This window comes from Elephas maximus, chromosome 13 (assembly GCF_024166365.1).
Source record: "Elephas maximus indicus isolate mEleMax1 chromosome 13, mEleMax1 primary haplotype, whole genome shotgun sequence".
NCBI classification, from domain to species: domain Eukaryota; kingdom Metazoa; phylum Chordata; class Mammalia; order Proboscidea; family Elephantidae; genus Elephas; species Elephas maximus.
The window spans coordinates 78,988,044-79,003,088 of record NC_064831.1 but is presented as its reverse complement, the minus strand read 5'-3'; the positions used below and the strand labels follow the sequence as shown (position 1 = coordinate 79,003,088).

At 39.6% G+C, this 15,045-nt stretch overlaps 1 protein-coding gene across 3 annotated transcripts in view; it reads left to right on the top strand.

Annotated features, from left to right (window-relative positions):
* AGBL1 (AGBL carboxypeptidase 1) overlaps positions 1-10,585 on the top strand; it is a 1,130,253-nt gene extending 1,119,668 nt beyond the window's left edge. For 2 of the 3 annotated variants that reach the window (XM_049905901.1, XM_049905902.1), the window contains exon 25: positions 10,157-10,585. In XM_049905901.1, the coding sequence (XP_049761858.1) occupies positions 10,157-10,258 (102 nt within the window). In that variant the 3' untranslated portion in view covers positions 10,259-10,585. The remainder of the gene's footprint in view (positions 1-10,156) is intronic. The other variant, XM_049905900.1, reaches the window with a different exon arrangement.
* The last annotated feature ends 4,460 nt before the right edge of the window (positions 10,586-15,045 follow it).

Genomic DNA, 15,045 nt, shown 5'->3' with positions numbered 1-15,045 from the left:
ACTCCCAAGCTTGTGGCTGGTGTGTGAAGTCTTAGGCAGATTTAGCAATCTGAAGGATTGTTTTAGCCTGTGAGATCTGACCTAACTGTGGTGGTTAAGGTTGGAGGGGAAAGAACTGCATTTGCAGTTGGTATCAGAGAGGATATTTAGGTTTACAGTTAGGGTTGGCCTCAGAGAAGACTAGTAGACAGACATTGAATATAGTTGTTATTAGAAGAGTTAGAATCAGTTGGTGCGTCAGAGAAGACGCAAACAAAGAGACAGGTACCGGGTAGATGGGTATGTTCAACTTGTGAAAAATCAGTGGGCTTTGTTTACACTTGTGATATGTCCTATGTGTACTTTTCTTTCTGTATGCTATTCTTCAATGAAAAGTTGAAAAAGAAAATAAAATGTAGATCTATCAATCGAAAACAGTCTCTTTACTGGAAGCCAGGTTCCTAATAAGTCTCTGCTCCTAACATCAACTCTCTTCTCAGTGTGCTCTTCGCCATTCTTTTAGCACTAATCTGCCTAAGTAGCTCTTCAGACCCTGCCTCATTGAGTGACTTTGATGGAAACCAAGACTTCTCAGGGGAGTTGGGGGTGAGAGGAGATTTTGGGGATATTGATTGTTCTAAGCATGAGCTCCTTTCTAATCTCACCAGAACCTAGCCTGTCATTTCCATCCTAGGTTCTAGAATACAGGGTGTGAAGAAGACCTCAGGTGCAGACTGAAGAAGACCATCAGAGGAGGGAGCTCACTCTATGAAGGAAAGTAGTAAGAAGCAAGTTTTTGGTGGGAAACAACAGCCTCCAAGTGTAAAAGGCTGGATCAGAATGCCTATTTGTGGCCCAGTAGGAGAAGTGAGAGGACACTCAGGAATTTGGAAACTGAATTTTATTTCAATAACTTTCAAAGGCCTAACCAGCAGGGAAATCACCACATGCATGCATTTAACTGAAATCAATTATAAATGGTCAGAATAAAGACAGAAAAAATTAAAGTACTCTCTGCCATACCACTCTACCTCAGGCCATGGAAAGAGTAGAGCCTGGAATGGTCAGTGGCTTGGGGGAATAGGCTGATGACTTTAAAGATTCCCCAGCCACTGACAGAGGGGACCACTTATTTCTGGGCAAGTGGACTGGACTGCTGCTTCATCAGAGAAGCACTTGAAGAATTAAATGAGGATCAAAGAGGAAAATGATGAAATAAAAGTTGCCTACAAAGCTGTATTCCAAAATTATATATTGCCTTCTATATTTAAATGTCATTAAAAAACCTTCCAGGGATACATTTAAATATTCCAGTTAGTCGCCTCGAAAGCTGACTTTATAATATATGATACATGTAAAGTTTAATTCCATTTTATTGCTCAGCCTTATAATCGTCAAAAGCAACAGAGATTGACAGATGAAGCAAAATCTGTAACCTATACAAAAAGGAGAGGAAACTGTAATAAAGTGCTTTTTTTAAAACCCATTGTTTACCAAGTGCAAAGCTAAATACTTGGGTTGTGGTGTTGTTTTTGTTTTGTTTGTTTACTTATTTTTTTTTGCCCAGGCAGTATAATGAAAACTTTATTACATTGTTTCCATTAATTCATACTACAATCCTATGAGGTAGATATTATATCTTGCTTTAAAAATTAGTATACTGAGGCATAAGGAAGTTACTGGCTTGCCAGAGTTTCAGAGCCCACAACTGTATATACTCTTGTTTCAGTGAAACCCCTGAGGAGGAAGCATTATAGGAGGAACCTAGGTGTGTTCAGAGCTCCTGGGTCATATGAACGGTTGATGTGCTCTGCTGCTACTCAAAATGTTTAAGCTCTGAGTCCACCCAGAGGTGCCTCAGAAGAAAGGGCTGGCAATTTACTTCTGAAAAATCAGCCAGTAAAAACCCTAGAGAGCACAGTTTTACTCTGACACACATAGGGTCACCACGAGTCGGAATCCTCTTGATGGTAACTCGTTTTAGAGATGTGCTCAAACACTTAGAAACCTGAATTCTATGATATCCAGAAGGAGAGAATAAAGAAGAAAGGTGAAAATATTTAAAGATATCAGGATATTTCCCTGACTTGAAAGAAGGCATGTCGCCACTGATGTTTCTGCCTACATTGATTATACTTTGCTACATTAAGTTTTCCTTTTTCTGTTTTTTTTTTTTTCCTTCTGGGTTTGACGATTGCATTTAGTTTAATGTTTTGTCTCACAAGTTAGGATTGCCTCAAACGTTTAAGGATTTTAAAACCTTTTTTTTTATTACATTTTTTCTGCTTTTTTTTTTTTTAACTTTTTCATGGCATGTGTTTTCAGTATCAGAATGCATGCTTGCAGATTGAGTGTGTTTAAATCTTGGCTGGTAATATGGATTTTGAAAAACACGATCTGATAATATAGCCACAAATGCAGTGAGTGGCACTGTGGCACCACCGATCTGTGGTATGACAATATACCAATGAGAGATATATGAACAATTTATTGTGGGTGCCTTTGGTTAGGCATTCAACTGCTAACCAAAAGGTCAGCAGTTTAAATCTACCAGCTGTTCCTTGGAAACCCTATGGGGCAGTTCTGCTCTGTCCTATAGGGTCGCTACTCTGTCCTACAGGGTCGCTATGAGTTGGAATCAACTCGATGGTAATTTTTTTTTTTTTCCATTAGGTTACATGGGGAACCTCTGGTTTTCAATTATGACACAGAAAAACCAAAACTAACCCATCAGAGCTCCTTAACTATCACACAGGAAAGTCATAATTATGCTTGCAACCCTTATCTTACAGAAATAAAGGAAAAATAAGGCCAAAGTTTATAAAACTAGCACATCCAGGAAGCACCACCTAATAGAATGCTCAACCTACACAACAATGAGGCTCCAACTCAGGTTGGCTGAGCTTCATGTATTTCAACCTTGATGCTAAATGGATTAGAACCAGAATAATGCTTTATCTCTGAGGTCCAGAGGCATAAAAAGTGGCTGGTATATCATTAACCCAATGATAACCAAAGAGTTAATCCTCTTTTTATATTTGTAAATAAGAATCTGCGTTGATCAGTCTTGGTAGAAAAAGTGCATTTTCTCCAGCTCCCAAGGCTCTGCTTTTATGACACCAGTGCTCATCATCTTGAGATTACTCTGAACTCTAATGGAAAAGATTGCTTTTTAGGCACCCTCTTCTTCACCTGGATGAGTCTGCAATTTTCTCAGCTTCGTTGGATTTTATCATCATTCTGTACCATCAGCTTCATACCTTTTATAAACTCTACAATGAACATGTTGGCTGATGGCTTTCCACCCTTGCTATGGGTATTATTTATTTAATCATTTGTTCATATATCCATATCCATATATATGCACACATACACATATATATGTGTACTCACAAATTACGAAGATAGAGCTTGATTATTTTTGTAAAGAGCATACATAGGTAACCAGCTCCCAGATCAAGAAGCAGATGACTACTAATGTCTCAGAAATATGCCTTCTGCTCCTTGATAATCACTAACTAATAGATATTCTCTCAAGGGTATCTATTATCCTCACCTCTAAAAAAAAAAAAATACACAAACACAAACTTGTTGCTGTCAAGTAGATTCCGACTCATGGTGCCACCATGTGTTACAGGGTAGAACTGCTCCACAGGGTTTTCTCGGATGTAATCTTAATGAAGGCAGATTGCCAGGACTTTCTATGGTGGCTCTGCTGGGTGAGTTTGCACTGTCAACCTTTACGTTAGTAGCTGAGTGCAAACTGTTTGCACCACTTAGGGACCTGGCATAAAACACCATATTAAATTTGTCTGGTTTTGTATTTTATATAAGGGGTATCATAGAGTATATGCTCTTTTGTGTCTGGCTACTTACATTCAGCCTTCTGTTAGAAGATGTAGCCCTGTTGTTGCTTGTGCTGTACTGTATTTGGCCTCATGTCTGTATATTATTCTATTATGTGATTACTATACTGTTTATCTACACATTGCCTTTATTGCTGGACATTTAGGTAGTGTCCAGTTTGGGATTATTATGAATAAGGCTTCCATGAACATTCTATTACATGTCTTTTTGTGAACATATTTTTACATTTCTATTAGGCATACACTAAGTAGTAGAGTTGTTGGCCACCATGTATCTGTCAGTTTGTCGTACTGTGGTGCCTTGCATGTTGCTGTGATGTTGGGATCTATGCCACCAGAATTCAAGTACCAGCAGGGCCATCCATGATGGACAGGTTTCAGAGGAACTTCCAGACTAAGACAGATTAGGAAGAAGGCCCTGGCAGTCTATTTCTGAAAAAATTGGCCAGTGAAATCTTACGAATAGCAATGGAACATAGGCTGGCATAGTGCCAGAAGATGAGGCCCTTGGGTTGAAAGGCACTCAAAAGAGAACTGGGTAAGAGCTGGATCCTCAAAGTAGAGTTGACTTTAATGATGTGGGTGATGTACAGCTTTCTAGACCTTCGTTTTCTGATGGGGCACTACTCAAAATGAGAAGAAACAGCTGCAAACATCCATTAATAATCAGAACATGGAACGTATGAGGTATGAATTTAGGAAAATTAGAAGTCTTGAAAAATGAAATGGAACGCATGAAGATCAATATCCTGGGCATTAGTAAACTGAAATGGATTGGTATTAGCCATTTTGAATCAGACAATCACATGGTCTACTATTCCAGGAATGACAAATTTAAGAGGAATGGTATTATGTTCATCATCAAAAAGAACATTTCAAGATCTATCTTGAAGTAGAATGCCGTCAGTGATAGATAATATCCATATGACTACAAGGAAGTCCAGTTAATACAACTATTATTCAAATTTACCTACCAACCACTAATGCCAAAGATGAGGAAATTAAAGATTTTTGTCAGCTTCTGCAGTCTGAAGTTGATCAAACATGAAATCAGAATGCATTGATAGTTACTGGCGATTGGAAAGCAAAAGTTGGAAACAAAGAAGGACCAGTAGTTGGAAAAGATGGCCTTGGTGATAGAAACAACACCGGAGATCCCATCATGGAGTTTTGCAAGACCATCAACTTCTGCACTGCAAATACCTTTTTTCAATAACATAAAAGGTGACTATTTTTTTTTATACAGATGAACCTCACTGCATGGAAAACACAGGAGTCAAATCAACTACATCTGTGAAAGAAATGATGGAAAAACTCAATATCATCAGTCAGAAAAAGGCCAAGGGCCAACTACAGAGCAGACCATCAATTGCTCTTAAGCAAGTTCAAGTTGAAGCTGAAGAAAATTAAAACAAGTCCACAAAAGCCAAAATATGTCCTTGAGTATATCCCACCTGAATTTAGAACCATCTCAAGAATAGATATGATATACTGAACACTAATGAGCAAAGACCAGACAAGTCGTGGGATAACTTAATGGACATCATACGTGAAGAAAGCAAGAGGTCATTGAAAAGACAGAAATGGAAGAAAAGACCAAAATGGATGTCAGAAGAGACTCTGAAGTTTGCTCTTGAATGTCGAGTAGCTAAAATGAAAGGAAGAAATGGTGAAGTAAAAGCTAAACAGAGAAAGGCAAAGGAAGAACACCAAGGTCACACGACAACTAAGAACCCAAGAGACAGAAAGGGCCACATGAACCAGAGACCTACATTATCCTGAGACCAGAAGAACTAGTTGGTGCCCGGCCACAATCGATGTCTGCCCTGTTAGGGAACACAACAGACAACTCCTGAGGGAGCAGGAGACCAATGGGATACAGACCCCAAATGCTCATAAAAAGACCATACCTAATGGTATGACTGCGACTAGAGGAATCCCAGAGACAATGCTCCCCAGAACTTCTGATGGCACAGGACAGGAACCATCCCCGAACACAACTCATCAGGTATGAAAAGGACTGGTCAGCAGTGGGGAGAGAGATGCTGATGAAGAGTGAGCTAATTAAATTAGGTGGACACTGGAGAGTGTGTTGGCAACTCTTGACTGGAGGGGGGATGGGAAGATAGAGAGAGAGGGAAGATGGCAAAATTGGCACGAAATGAGAGACTGAAAGGGCTGACTCAATAGGGGGAGAGCAAGAGGGAGAAGGGAGTAAGATGTATGTAAACCTACATGTGACAGACTGATTGGAATTGTAAATGTTCACTTGAAGCTTAATAAAAATTAATTTAAAAAAAAAAAAAAGCTAAACAGAGGATTTCAAAGGGTGGCTTGGGAAGACCAAGTAGAGTATTATAATGAAACGTGCAAAGACCTGGAGTTAGAAAACCAAAAGGGAAGAATATGCTTGGCATTTCTCAAGATGTAAGAACTAAAGAAAAAATTCATGCCTTGAGTTGCAACTTTAAAGGATTCTGTGGGTAAAATATTGAATAACACAGGAGGCATCAAAAGAAGATGGAAAGAATATACAGAGTCACTGTATCAGAAAGATTTGGTCGACATTCAACCATTTCAGGAGTTAGGACATCAACAAGGTCCAATGGTATTGAAGGAAGAAGTCCAAGCTGCACTAAAGGCATTGGCAAAAAACGGAGCTCTGGGTATTGATGGGGTGCCAACTGCAATGTTTCAACAAAGGGATGCAGCCCTGGGGGTCCTCACTCATCTATGCCAAGAAATTTGAAAGACAGCTACCATGCCAACCGACTGGAAGAGATCCACATTCCAAAGAAAGGTGATCCAACCAAATGCGGAAATTATTGAACATTATCATTAATATCACATGCAAGTAAATTTTTTGCTGAAGATAATTCAAATATGATTGCAGCAGTACATTGACAGGGAACTGCCAGAAATTCAAGCCAGATTCAGAACAAGGGATATTATTTCTGAAGTCAGAAGGACCTTGGCTGAAAGCAGAGAGTACCAGAAAGATGTTTGCTTGTGTTTTATTGACTATGCAAAGGCATTTGATTTTGTGGATCATAACAAATTATGGAAAAGCATTGTAAAGACTGGGAATTCCAGAACATTTAAGTGCTCATGTGGAACATGTACATAGACCAAGAGCCAGGTGTTAGAACAAAAAAGGGGATGCTGTGTGGTTTAAAATCCAGAAAGTGTTCACCAGTGTCATATCCTTTCACCATACTTATTGAATCTACACAATGAGCAAATAGTCTGAAAAGCAAATAATCTGAGAAACAAATAATCTGAGACTATATGAAGAAGAACTTGGCATCAGGATTGGAGGAAGGCTCATTAACACCCTGCGATATGCAGATGACAAAACCTTGCTTGCTGAAAACAAAGAGGCCTTGAAGCACTTACTGATGAAAATCAAAGACTACAGGTAAGCCTTCAGCAGGGGTTACACCGCAACATAAAGAAAACAAATGTCCTCACAACGAGGTCAATAGGCAACATCATGATAAACAGAGAAAATACTGATGCCAAGGATTTCATTTTACTTGGATCCATAATCAACGCCCATGGAAGCAGCAGGCAAGAAATCAAACATCATATCGCATTGGGCAGATATGCTGCAAAAAAAGTGTTAAAAAGCAAAAATGTCACTTTGAGAACTGGTGCGCTGGACTCAAACCATGGTACTTTCAGTTGCCTCTTATGCATGTGAAAGCTGGGTGGTGAATAAGGAAGACTGAAGAAGAATTAATGCATTTGAATTACAGTGTTGGTGAAAAATATTGAATATTCCATGGACTGCCAGAAGAACAAACAAATCTACCTTGGAAGAACAGCCAGGTGCTCGTGGTCCTTGGAAGTGAGGATGGCAAGAGTTTGTCTCACTTCCTTGAGACATGTTATCCGGCCGGACCAGCCGCTGGAGAAGGACATCATGCTTTGTAAGGTAGATGGTCAGCAAAAAAGAGGAAGACCCTCGGTGAGATGGATTGACACAGTAGCTGTACCAATGGACTCAAACAGAGTAATAATTGTGAAGATGGCACAAGACCAGGCAGTGTTACCTTCCTTTGTGCGTAGCATCACTGTGAGTTAGAACCAACTCGATGGTATCCAACAACAATAAGATTTGTTAGCTTTGATTTGTTTTTTATTAGTACATATTTGCTGTCATTTCACTAGGTTTTGAAACATAAGAAATATGAATATATTGACTCTATCTGCTTTTATTTGAAATCCCTATGCAAGAATTTGACTTAAAAGAATCATTTACAGCCCAGTACCAGTAACATTGCTCACATTTTTAAAAAATTTAAACCAGAAAACCCGAATCAGGAAATTTTGAGCCCATCACTATTAAAAAATTGTAAAGAAAATTTATATTTCACTTTTAATACAACAATATTTATATTTAGCTGTCAAAAAAAAATTGTATAAGGTAACCATGTGCAAAAAATATCCATTATTAAACTGTGCTGTCTAGAATCCTGATCTTAACCATCTCTACAGAGCTGCTGTTGAAAACAAAATAAGAAAAAAGAAAAATTCATGGCCAATGTTTCCTTTCTTGTTATTTTGATTCTTATTTGTTCAATTATGCATCTCTGAATGAACCCAGTCCCTAACTCACTAAGCGCTTACTAAACTTAAATGATTTGCATGTGGTCTAATCATATTTCCTGGTCCCACAGCACTCCAGAGTCTAACCGTGCATGCTAGTCTCTGATTTCCATACATTCTATCTCAGAGATAACCAAATACATGGCCAACTTCCCTAATTAGAGTCACCTGATTCTGGCAGCCTCCAGGCAGTACCCTCTCTTCTCTGCATCCTTTCAGGTTCTTTTTTCTCCTCTCTCTCTCAGTATCCTCTCCTTCAATATTCTCTGCCCCCAAGGAGCCTGCTTCAACATTTGTTTATATATCAAAATAATTGAAGACTAAATTAATTCTCAGCTTCAGTTTATCAAGCTCTTATTCAATTTTTGTAGCTTTCTTCCCCCTTTAGACTTTGGACTTTGGCAACTCGTAAAAGCTTTGAAAACTGAAAGCACACAATAGGTATTGATTTATTGGTGGATAGATTGTCCCCTCCAGGTCTAGAGTCTATGATTTTATGAATGATTGACTTGCTGCGTATTTTTGTTTCTCTCTCATGGGTTCTCAATACCTTATTATTAAATTACACACAGAGAGTCATTAAGTGTGTTTTGTAAAGTCCGTATTTCTTAATATCTCTATTACTTCTTATAAAAGAATCTTAATGGAAAAACTAATGAACTGCTGAACTGTGAGTTCTTTAATGACAGGGAATCATATTTCATATCTCTTTATGGCATATACTAAATACCCAATATTATGGGACCAAGGCATTGTGGTTGTTGTTAGGGGACGTCAAATTGATGTTGACTTATAGCGATCCTAAGTGACAGAGTAGAATTGCCCCATAGGGTTTTCCAGGTTGTAACCTTTCCTGAAGCTGATCATCAGGTCTCTCACACAGAGCCACTGGGTGGGTGCAAACCACCATCGTTTTGGTCAGCAGCTGAACACTTAACCATTGAGCCACCAGGGCTCCTAGACCAAGGCATTGTGGAAGCTAAATATATATTTCTAATTGTAATTGTGGAAGTAGGGCAAGCAGCCTCTGAGATGGCCTCCGATGATTCTTGCCTCTTGGTATTCATGCTGTTGTGTTGTCCTCTCCCCTTGAGTACGAGCTAGCCTAAGAACTTGTTTCTAACTAGGAGAACGTAGTAAAGGTGATGGGATATCACTTTAGTAATTACATTAGAAGAGATCTTAACCTCTGTGTTACTAGCAGATTCTCTCAGTTGACTCTCTCTCTCACTGATTTTGACCAAGCACTTTGCCATCTCAGAAAAGGCTGTGGTATAAGGAGCTGAAGGCAAACTGTAGCCAACAGGTAGCTAAGAACAGAAACTCTCAGTACAAAAGCCCTTGAAGAACTGAATTCTTCCAATAACCACATGAGTTTGGAAGTGAATCCTTCCTCAGTTGAGCTTTCAGATGAGACCTTATTTAGAAATAGAGGTTTTCTTTTGTCACGTTAATGAAGTTACACCAGAGTAGTGTGGGTCCTAAGCACAATCACTTTTTTTTTTTAAATAATTTTTATTGTGCTTTAAGTGAAAGTTCACAAATCAAGTCAGTCTGTCACATATAAGCTTATATACACCTTACTCCATACTCCCATTTACTCTCCCCCTAATGAGTCACCTGCTCCCTCCTTCCAGTCTCTCCTTTCGTGACGGTTTTGTCAGTTTCTAACCCTCTCTACCCTCCTATCTCCCCTCCAGACAGGAGATGCCATCACAGTCTCAAGTGTCCACCTGATACAAGTAGCTCACTCTTCATCAACATCTCTCTCCAACCCATTGTCCAGTCCCTTCCATGACTGATGAGTTGTCTTCGGGAATGGTTCCTGTCCTGGGCCAACAGAAGGTTTGGGGACCATGACCGCCGGGATTCTTCTAGTCTCAGTCAGAAGGCACAATCACTTTTGAGTGATGTCTTATAAAAAGAGCAGAGGAGACACAGATGCACACAGAGGGAAGACAGGTGACATGTGAGGACCCATGTACAAAGGAATGCCAAAGATTGCTACGAAGACGCCAGAAGCAAGGAGAGAGGCCCACAGATGAAATCAACATGGCTGAGACCATAATTTGGACTTTAAGGCTCCAAAACTGTCAGAAAATAAATTTCTGTTCTTGAAAACCACCCACTTGTATTTTTTTTTTAACAGCAGCCCTATCAAACTAAGAAAGTAATCATATTAAAAAAAAAGCTGTTACGGAAATTTTTTTTGTTGTTAATCATTTGAATTGTGGGCCACATTCTTCCAGAAAAGCAATGCTTTCTGTTGCTATCAGCTTCCTGGGGTGGCTAGAAATCTACCTAACAGTAATAATGCAACTGGAACTACCACAAGTTTGTAATCAAAATAGTAGAACACCAGACTCTTAAGATGATACATGTTAAACAACAATAACAAAATGAACCCAAATAAATTGTTAACTCAATTATTTCCTCAAGAAACTCAGTTTAAATGGAAAATTGGTGATATTCTGGGCATTTATAAGAGCTTTAAAAATTGATGTCACTAGCTCTACAATGTTATTTCTGTTTTCTTTCCCAGACAACATATTTTTCTTGATACAAATGTATTGCTAGTACTAGACTTCTCCATAATAAACAGGAACAGGGACAAAGTGAGTGCGAGGTCTATTTATTTAGATATAACTAGATAAGAAGTTGGAAGGCAGAGTACAAAGGAGAAAGGAATTAAGAAAATAACTGGCTGCAGAGAAGACATAAAACTTGCTGGTGAAAGAATCAGCTCAGATAAGTGCGAAAGCGAATCCTTCACAGGACCAAATAGAAATGTTGACTCTACTATGTACGTCTTGCATATGTTTAGGCAAGGTCCCTGGGTGGCACAAATGGTTCGAGCTCTACTGCTATCCTAAAGGTTGGTGGTTCAAACCTACCTAGGGGCACCACAGAAGAAATGCCTGGTGATTTTTGTCCTAAATGGCTTGATGTATATGACCCTTCCTTGTGTTACGCCTGGCATTATCATAGATGCTGAATGATGTTTATTGAATCTGAATCTGTGTGATATTCATAAGAGGAAAGACACAAGTTATAAAGAAGAACATTTGGGTCATTCCTTTCTCAAGATGGATTTCCTTGAGGAGGGAAGAGGGGCTAGGAAAGGAGAAAGAGAAGAACCAACAGAAATACAGACTAGCAGAGGTAGCAGAGGCTGGCTAGATAGTCACCAAACCCATTTTCTCTTCCTGTGAATGCAAATAACCTGTATTTCTCAACCCCCTTGCAAGTGAGAGAGTCCCTGGATGATGCAAATGGTAAACTGCTTGGCTACTAACTGAAAGGCTGACAGTTCAAATTCACTCAGAGGTGCCTTGGAAGAAAGTCCTGGGGATCTCCTTCCGACAGGTCACAGCCATTGGGAACCTTATGGAGCAGAGTTCTACTCTGACACGCAGTGGGTCAGCATTAGTTGAATCAACTGGTTTATTTATCTGTTTGGAGAAGGAGGGGAGGTTTGCATGTAAGAAAGTCATGTCAGCAGTTCTTGCCAGTGGACTGTGAGTGTGAAGCAGGCAGTCATGGAAGGGTTATTAACCATCCCATAATAGTTGTTTTTCAGAAAAGTCTACTCTTGCTACATCATTTTTGTACAACATTTACAGCACTTCACCATGATTGATCGAATCCCCAGGTTTCTTGTCTTCTCCTGGCAGGAGGCCAAGGCAGAGGTGCACTAACTCTGAATCTACCTGCTCTATGACCTTCCTGGGGTGGCAGTGGTGAGGCTTCGCCATGTTTTCAGGGCTGTGCGCAGTATTTTTAGAGGTGTGCACAAAAACCAATTCACGAAAATTATGCAGACTGCACACGCATCACAAGACTGAAGATCCTTTCCTCACTGTTCATGTGTATGTGTGTCACTCCCTGTAAAAGGAGAAAACTTGCCCTGGTTCAGAAAGCTGGCAGCCTTAGTCCACAAGACCCTGCCTGTCTCCCAGTTTGGAAACTGCGAATAAACCTTTCTGTTTTTCCAACCTTGTGTCTGGCTGACTTCAATTCGCTAGTCTGCTTGATAAGAAAGTATAATATGTTGATGGCTTCAAGTGGAAGTGATTGATCACTTCCAGTTAAGTGACAGAAGTTAAACACAGACGTGTTTTCCCCATGTTATCTCTCTTCCTCCCATCTGCCAGCTGGATGATGCCTGGGTAATCCTGCACTGCTTATTGAAGAAGACCCATCACATGATTGCAGCATGAGTCCCTGAATGACTACGTGGAGCAGAATCCACACAGCCTGCATTAGACTGGGGCCTGCATAAAAAAGAAACCTTTACTGTGTTAATCCACCGAGAATATAAAATTTTAACAGCAACTAGCCTTACTTACAAATAGTGTGTAAATGGGAGAAGGCGGGGGGGGGGGGCATGTAACCAATGGCTGAATTTAGGAAATAAAAGCCCAGATTTAGAGAACAGACAAATTACTTGGCAGTTCTTTGTGTCACAAAAGTACTCACTTTCGATACCTGTCAGCGGTCAGCTTTTCCTGTTCACTTAAAATGATTGCATGTACAGCATAATTTTGTGTGTATAGCCATTATAAATACATGGGGTACCAGCATGGTGCCCACACTGACCGCACTGTAATGGGCTCCCAAAGGAGGTAGAATACCTCTCCACTGGAAAGGAGCTTATTTTGTAGTCAACAAAGTGCAAGAGTGTATTTTCTGAAATATTTGCTTAGGAGATCAGAATTTAAGCTTGCAACATTGGCTTAGCTAATCCTTTAAGGTAATAAAAGTTGCTCCCATTGGAGACATAATATTCAGAATACCCATTGTGTATATTTTTCCAATTAATTGGACTTTAGTTACTTTGCAGAAAATCTATACAGGAGTCATCAAAGTTTTCAAGATGAGAACAAGTTGGTACATATTCCATTTACTTGCCATAGAGCTATCTCACCATGAAACTTAAAAACAAAATACAATGGCCAATTTAATTTTCTCCTTTTGTGGTTTATAAAAGACCCAGCAGAGGTTACTATCTCTGATTTTTAATAGCAGTAACTCTATTTAGAAATATAAATGTTGAGAAGGGGAACAGGCTCAAGAATCCTGTTTAAATCAAGGTGACCCTTCAATTTAGTTTTTCATATCACCTTGTGCGTGTGTGCATGTATTCACATGTACACACACCTGCCCAAGCAAGGGAAAAAAATTAACAAGAATATAGTAACATAAAGCTAATTTCTTGTGTTTTTTTTTTTTTTCATTTCCATAGTAACCTTTTTTTTGTGTGTGTGGACTAATTTCCTACCATTGAAGAGGGGGGACAAAAATGATCATACATGTGAAAAAATGTTTACGAAAATTTATTTTACTTCAATTACTGAATATATGATGGTATTGGTGATTCAGTGGTAGAATTGTCACCTTTCGGATTAGTCACTCGGGTTTGACTTCTGGCCAGTGCACTGTCAGTGGAGGATTGCATGTTGCTATCATGCTGAATAGGTTTCAGCAGAGCTTCCAGGCTAAGAGGGACTAGGAAGAAAGGCCTGGATATCTACTTTGGAAAATCAGTCAGTGAAAACCCTGTGGATTACAATGGTCTGATCTACAACTAATGATTGAAATGGCCAGGACCAGGCAGTGTTCTGTTGTTCATGGGGTCACCATGAGCCAGAGGCCAACTGGAAGCCTGCTAACAACAACTGAATATTTGATGCAGTGGGGTAGAAAGTGAAGATGTAACATTGACTAAGGCATAATGGCAGAACCTGAAGGGCATTGTTTGCCATCAGCTGGTGAGAATGACTTGAGTAGTAATGATGAAAAGGGAACGAGGGAAGACTGAGAGGAAAGGGGAAGCAATGGTGGAAGTGAGTTGGGTTGTACTTTACCATGTCCCTCGTTACACCATGGAGCCTTAGTGGTGCAGTGGTTAAGCGTTTGGCTGCTAACCAAAAGCTTAGCAGTTCAAATCCACCAGTTGCTCCTTGGAAACCCTATGGGGCAGATCTACTCTGTCCTATAGGGTCGCTATGAGTTGGAATCAACAATAACGGGTTTTTGTTACACTACTGGTGTTAAAATGGGCAGGAGCCACTTTTAAATCTCATCTTAAACATGTTCATTGTGGTCAATGAAAAAAATTATTTTTGGCATTTGGAGCAGGAGAGCAGACCAGATGGGGAGCTAGAAGCTAAATAAAAAGTGAAACCTGAAATTAAAAACATGTAAAAATCCATCAGTTCAGTACGGATGAAAAATATTCTTACCTAGAGGCAGCCGATTGCCCTTGAGGGCATCTCAAATCTCTTTCCAGCCCTGTACTTTGATGCTCTAAGATTCTGAGCTGGGAGACAATTGACTGAATATTTTGCCTTTGATTTGGAGTTTCTAATCTTCAACCCTACTCCTGTATGCTGTTGTTACAAAGCTTATTTTCTGACCAGGCCCCCTTACACCTACTTCATGATACTGTTGGGTCCTTTCCTGCAGCCTGAATTAGTTTACTGTTTCTAATAATGAATTTCCAAGTAATTGCAATGGCGTCACTCCATGACATGTCTCTTAGGGCACTCTTGGAAATTAAATGTTACCTCTTAACAGTTTTTTGCTT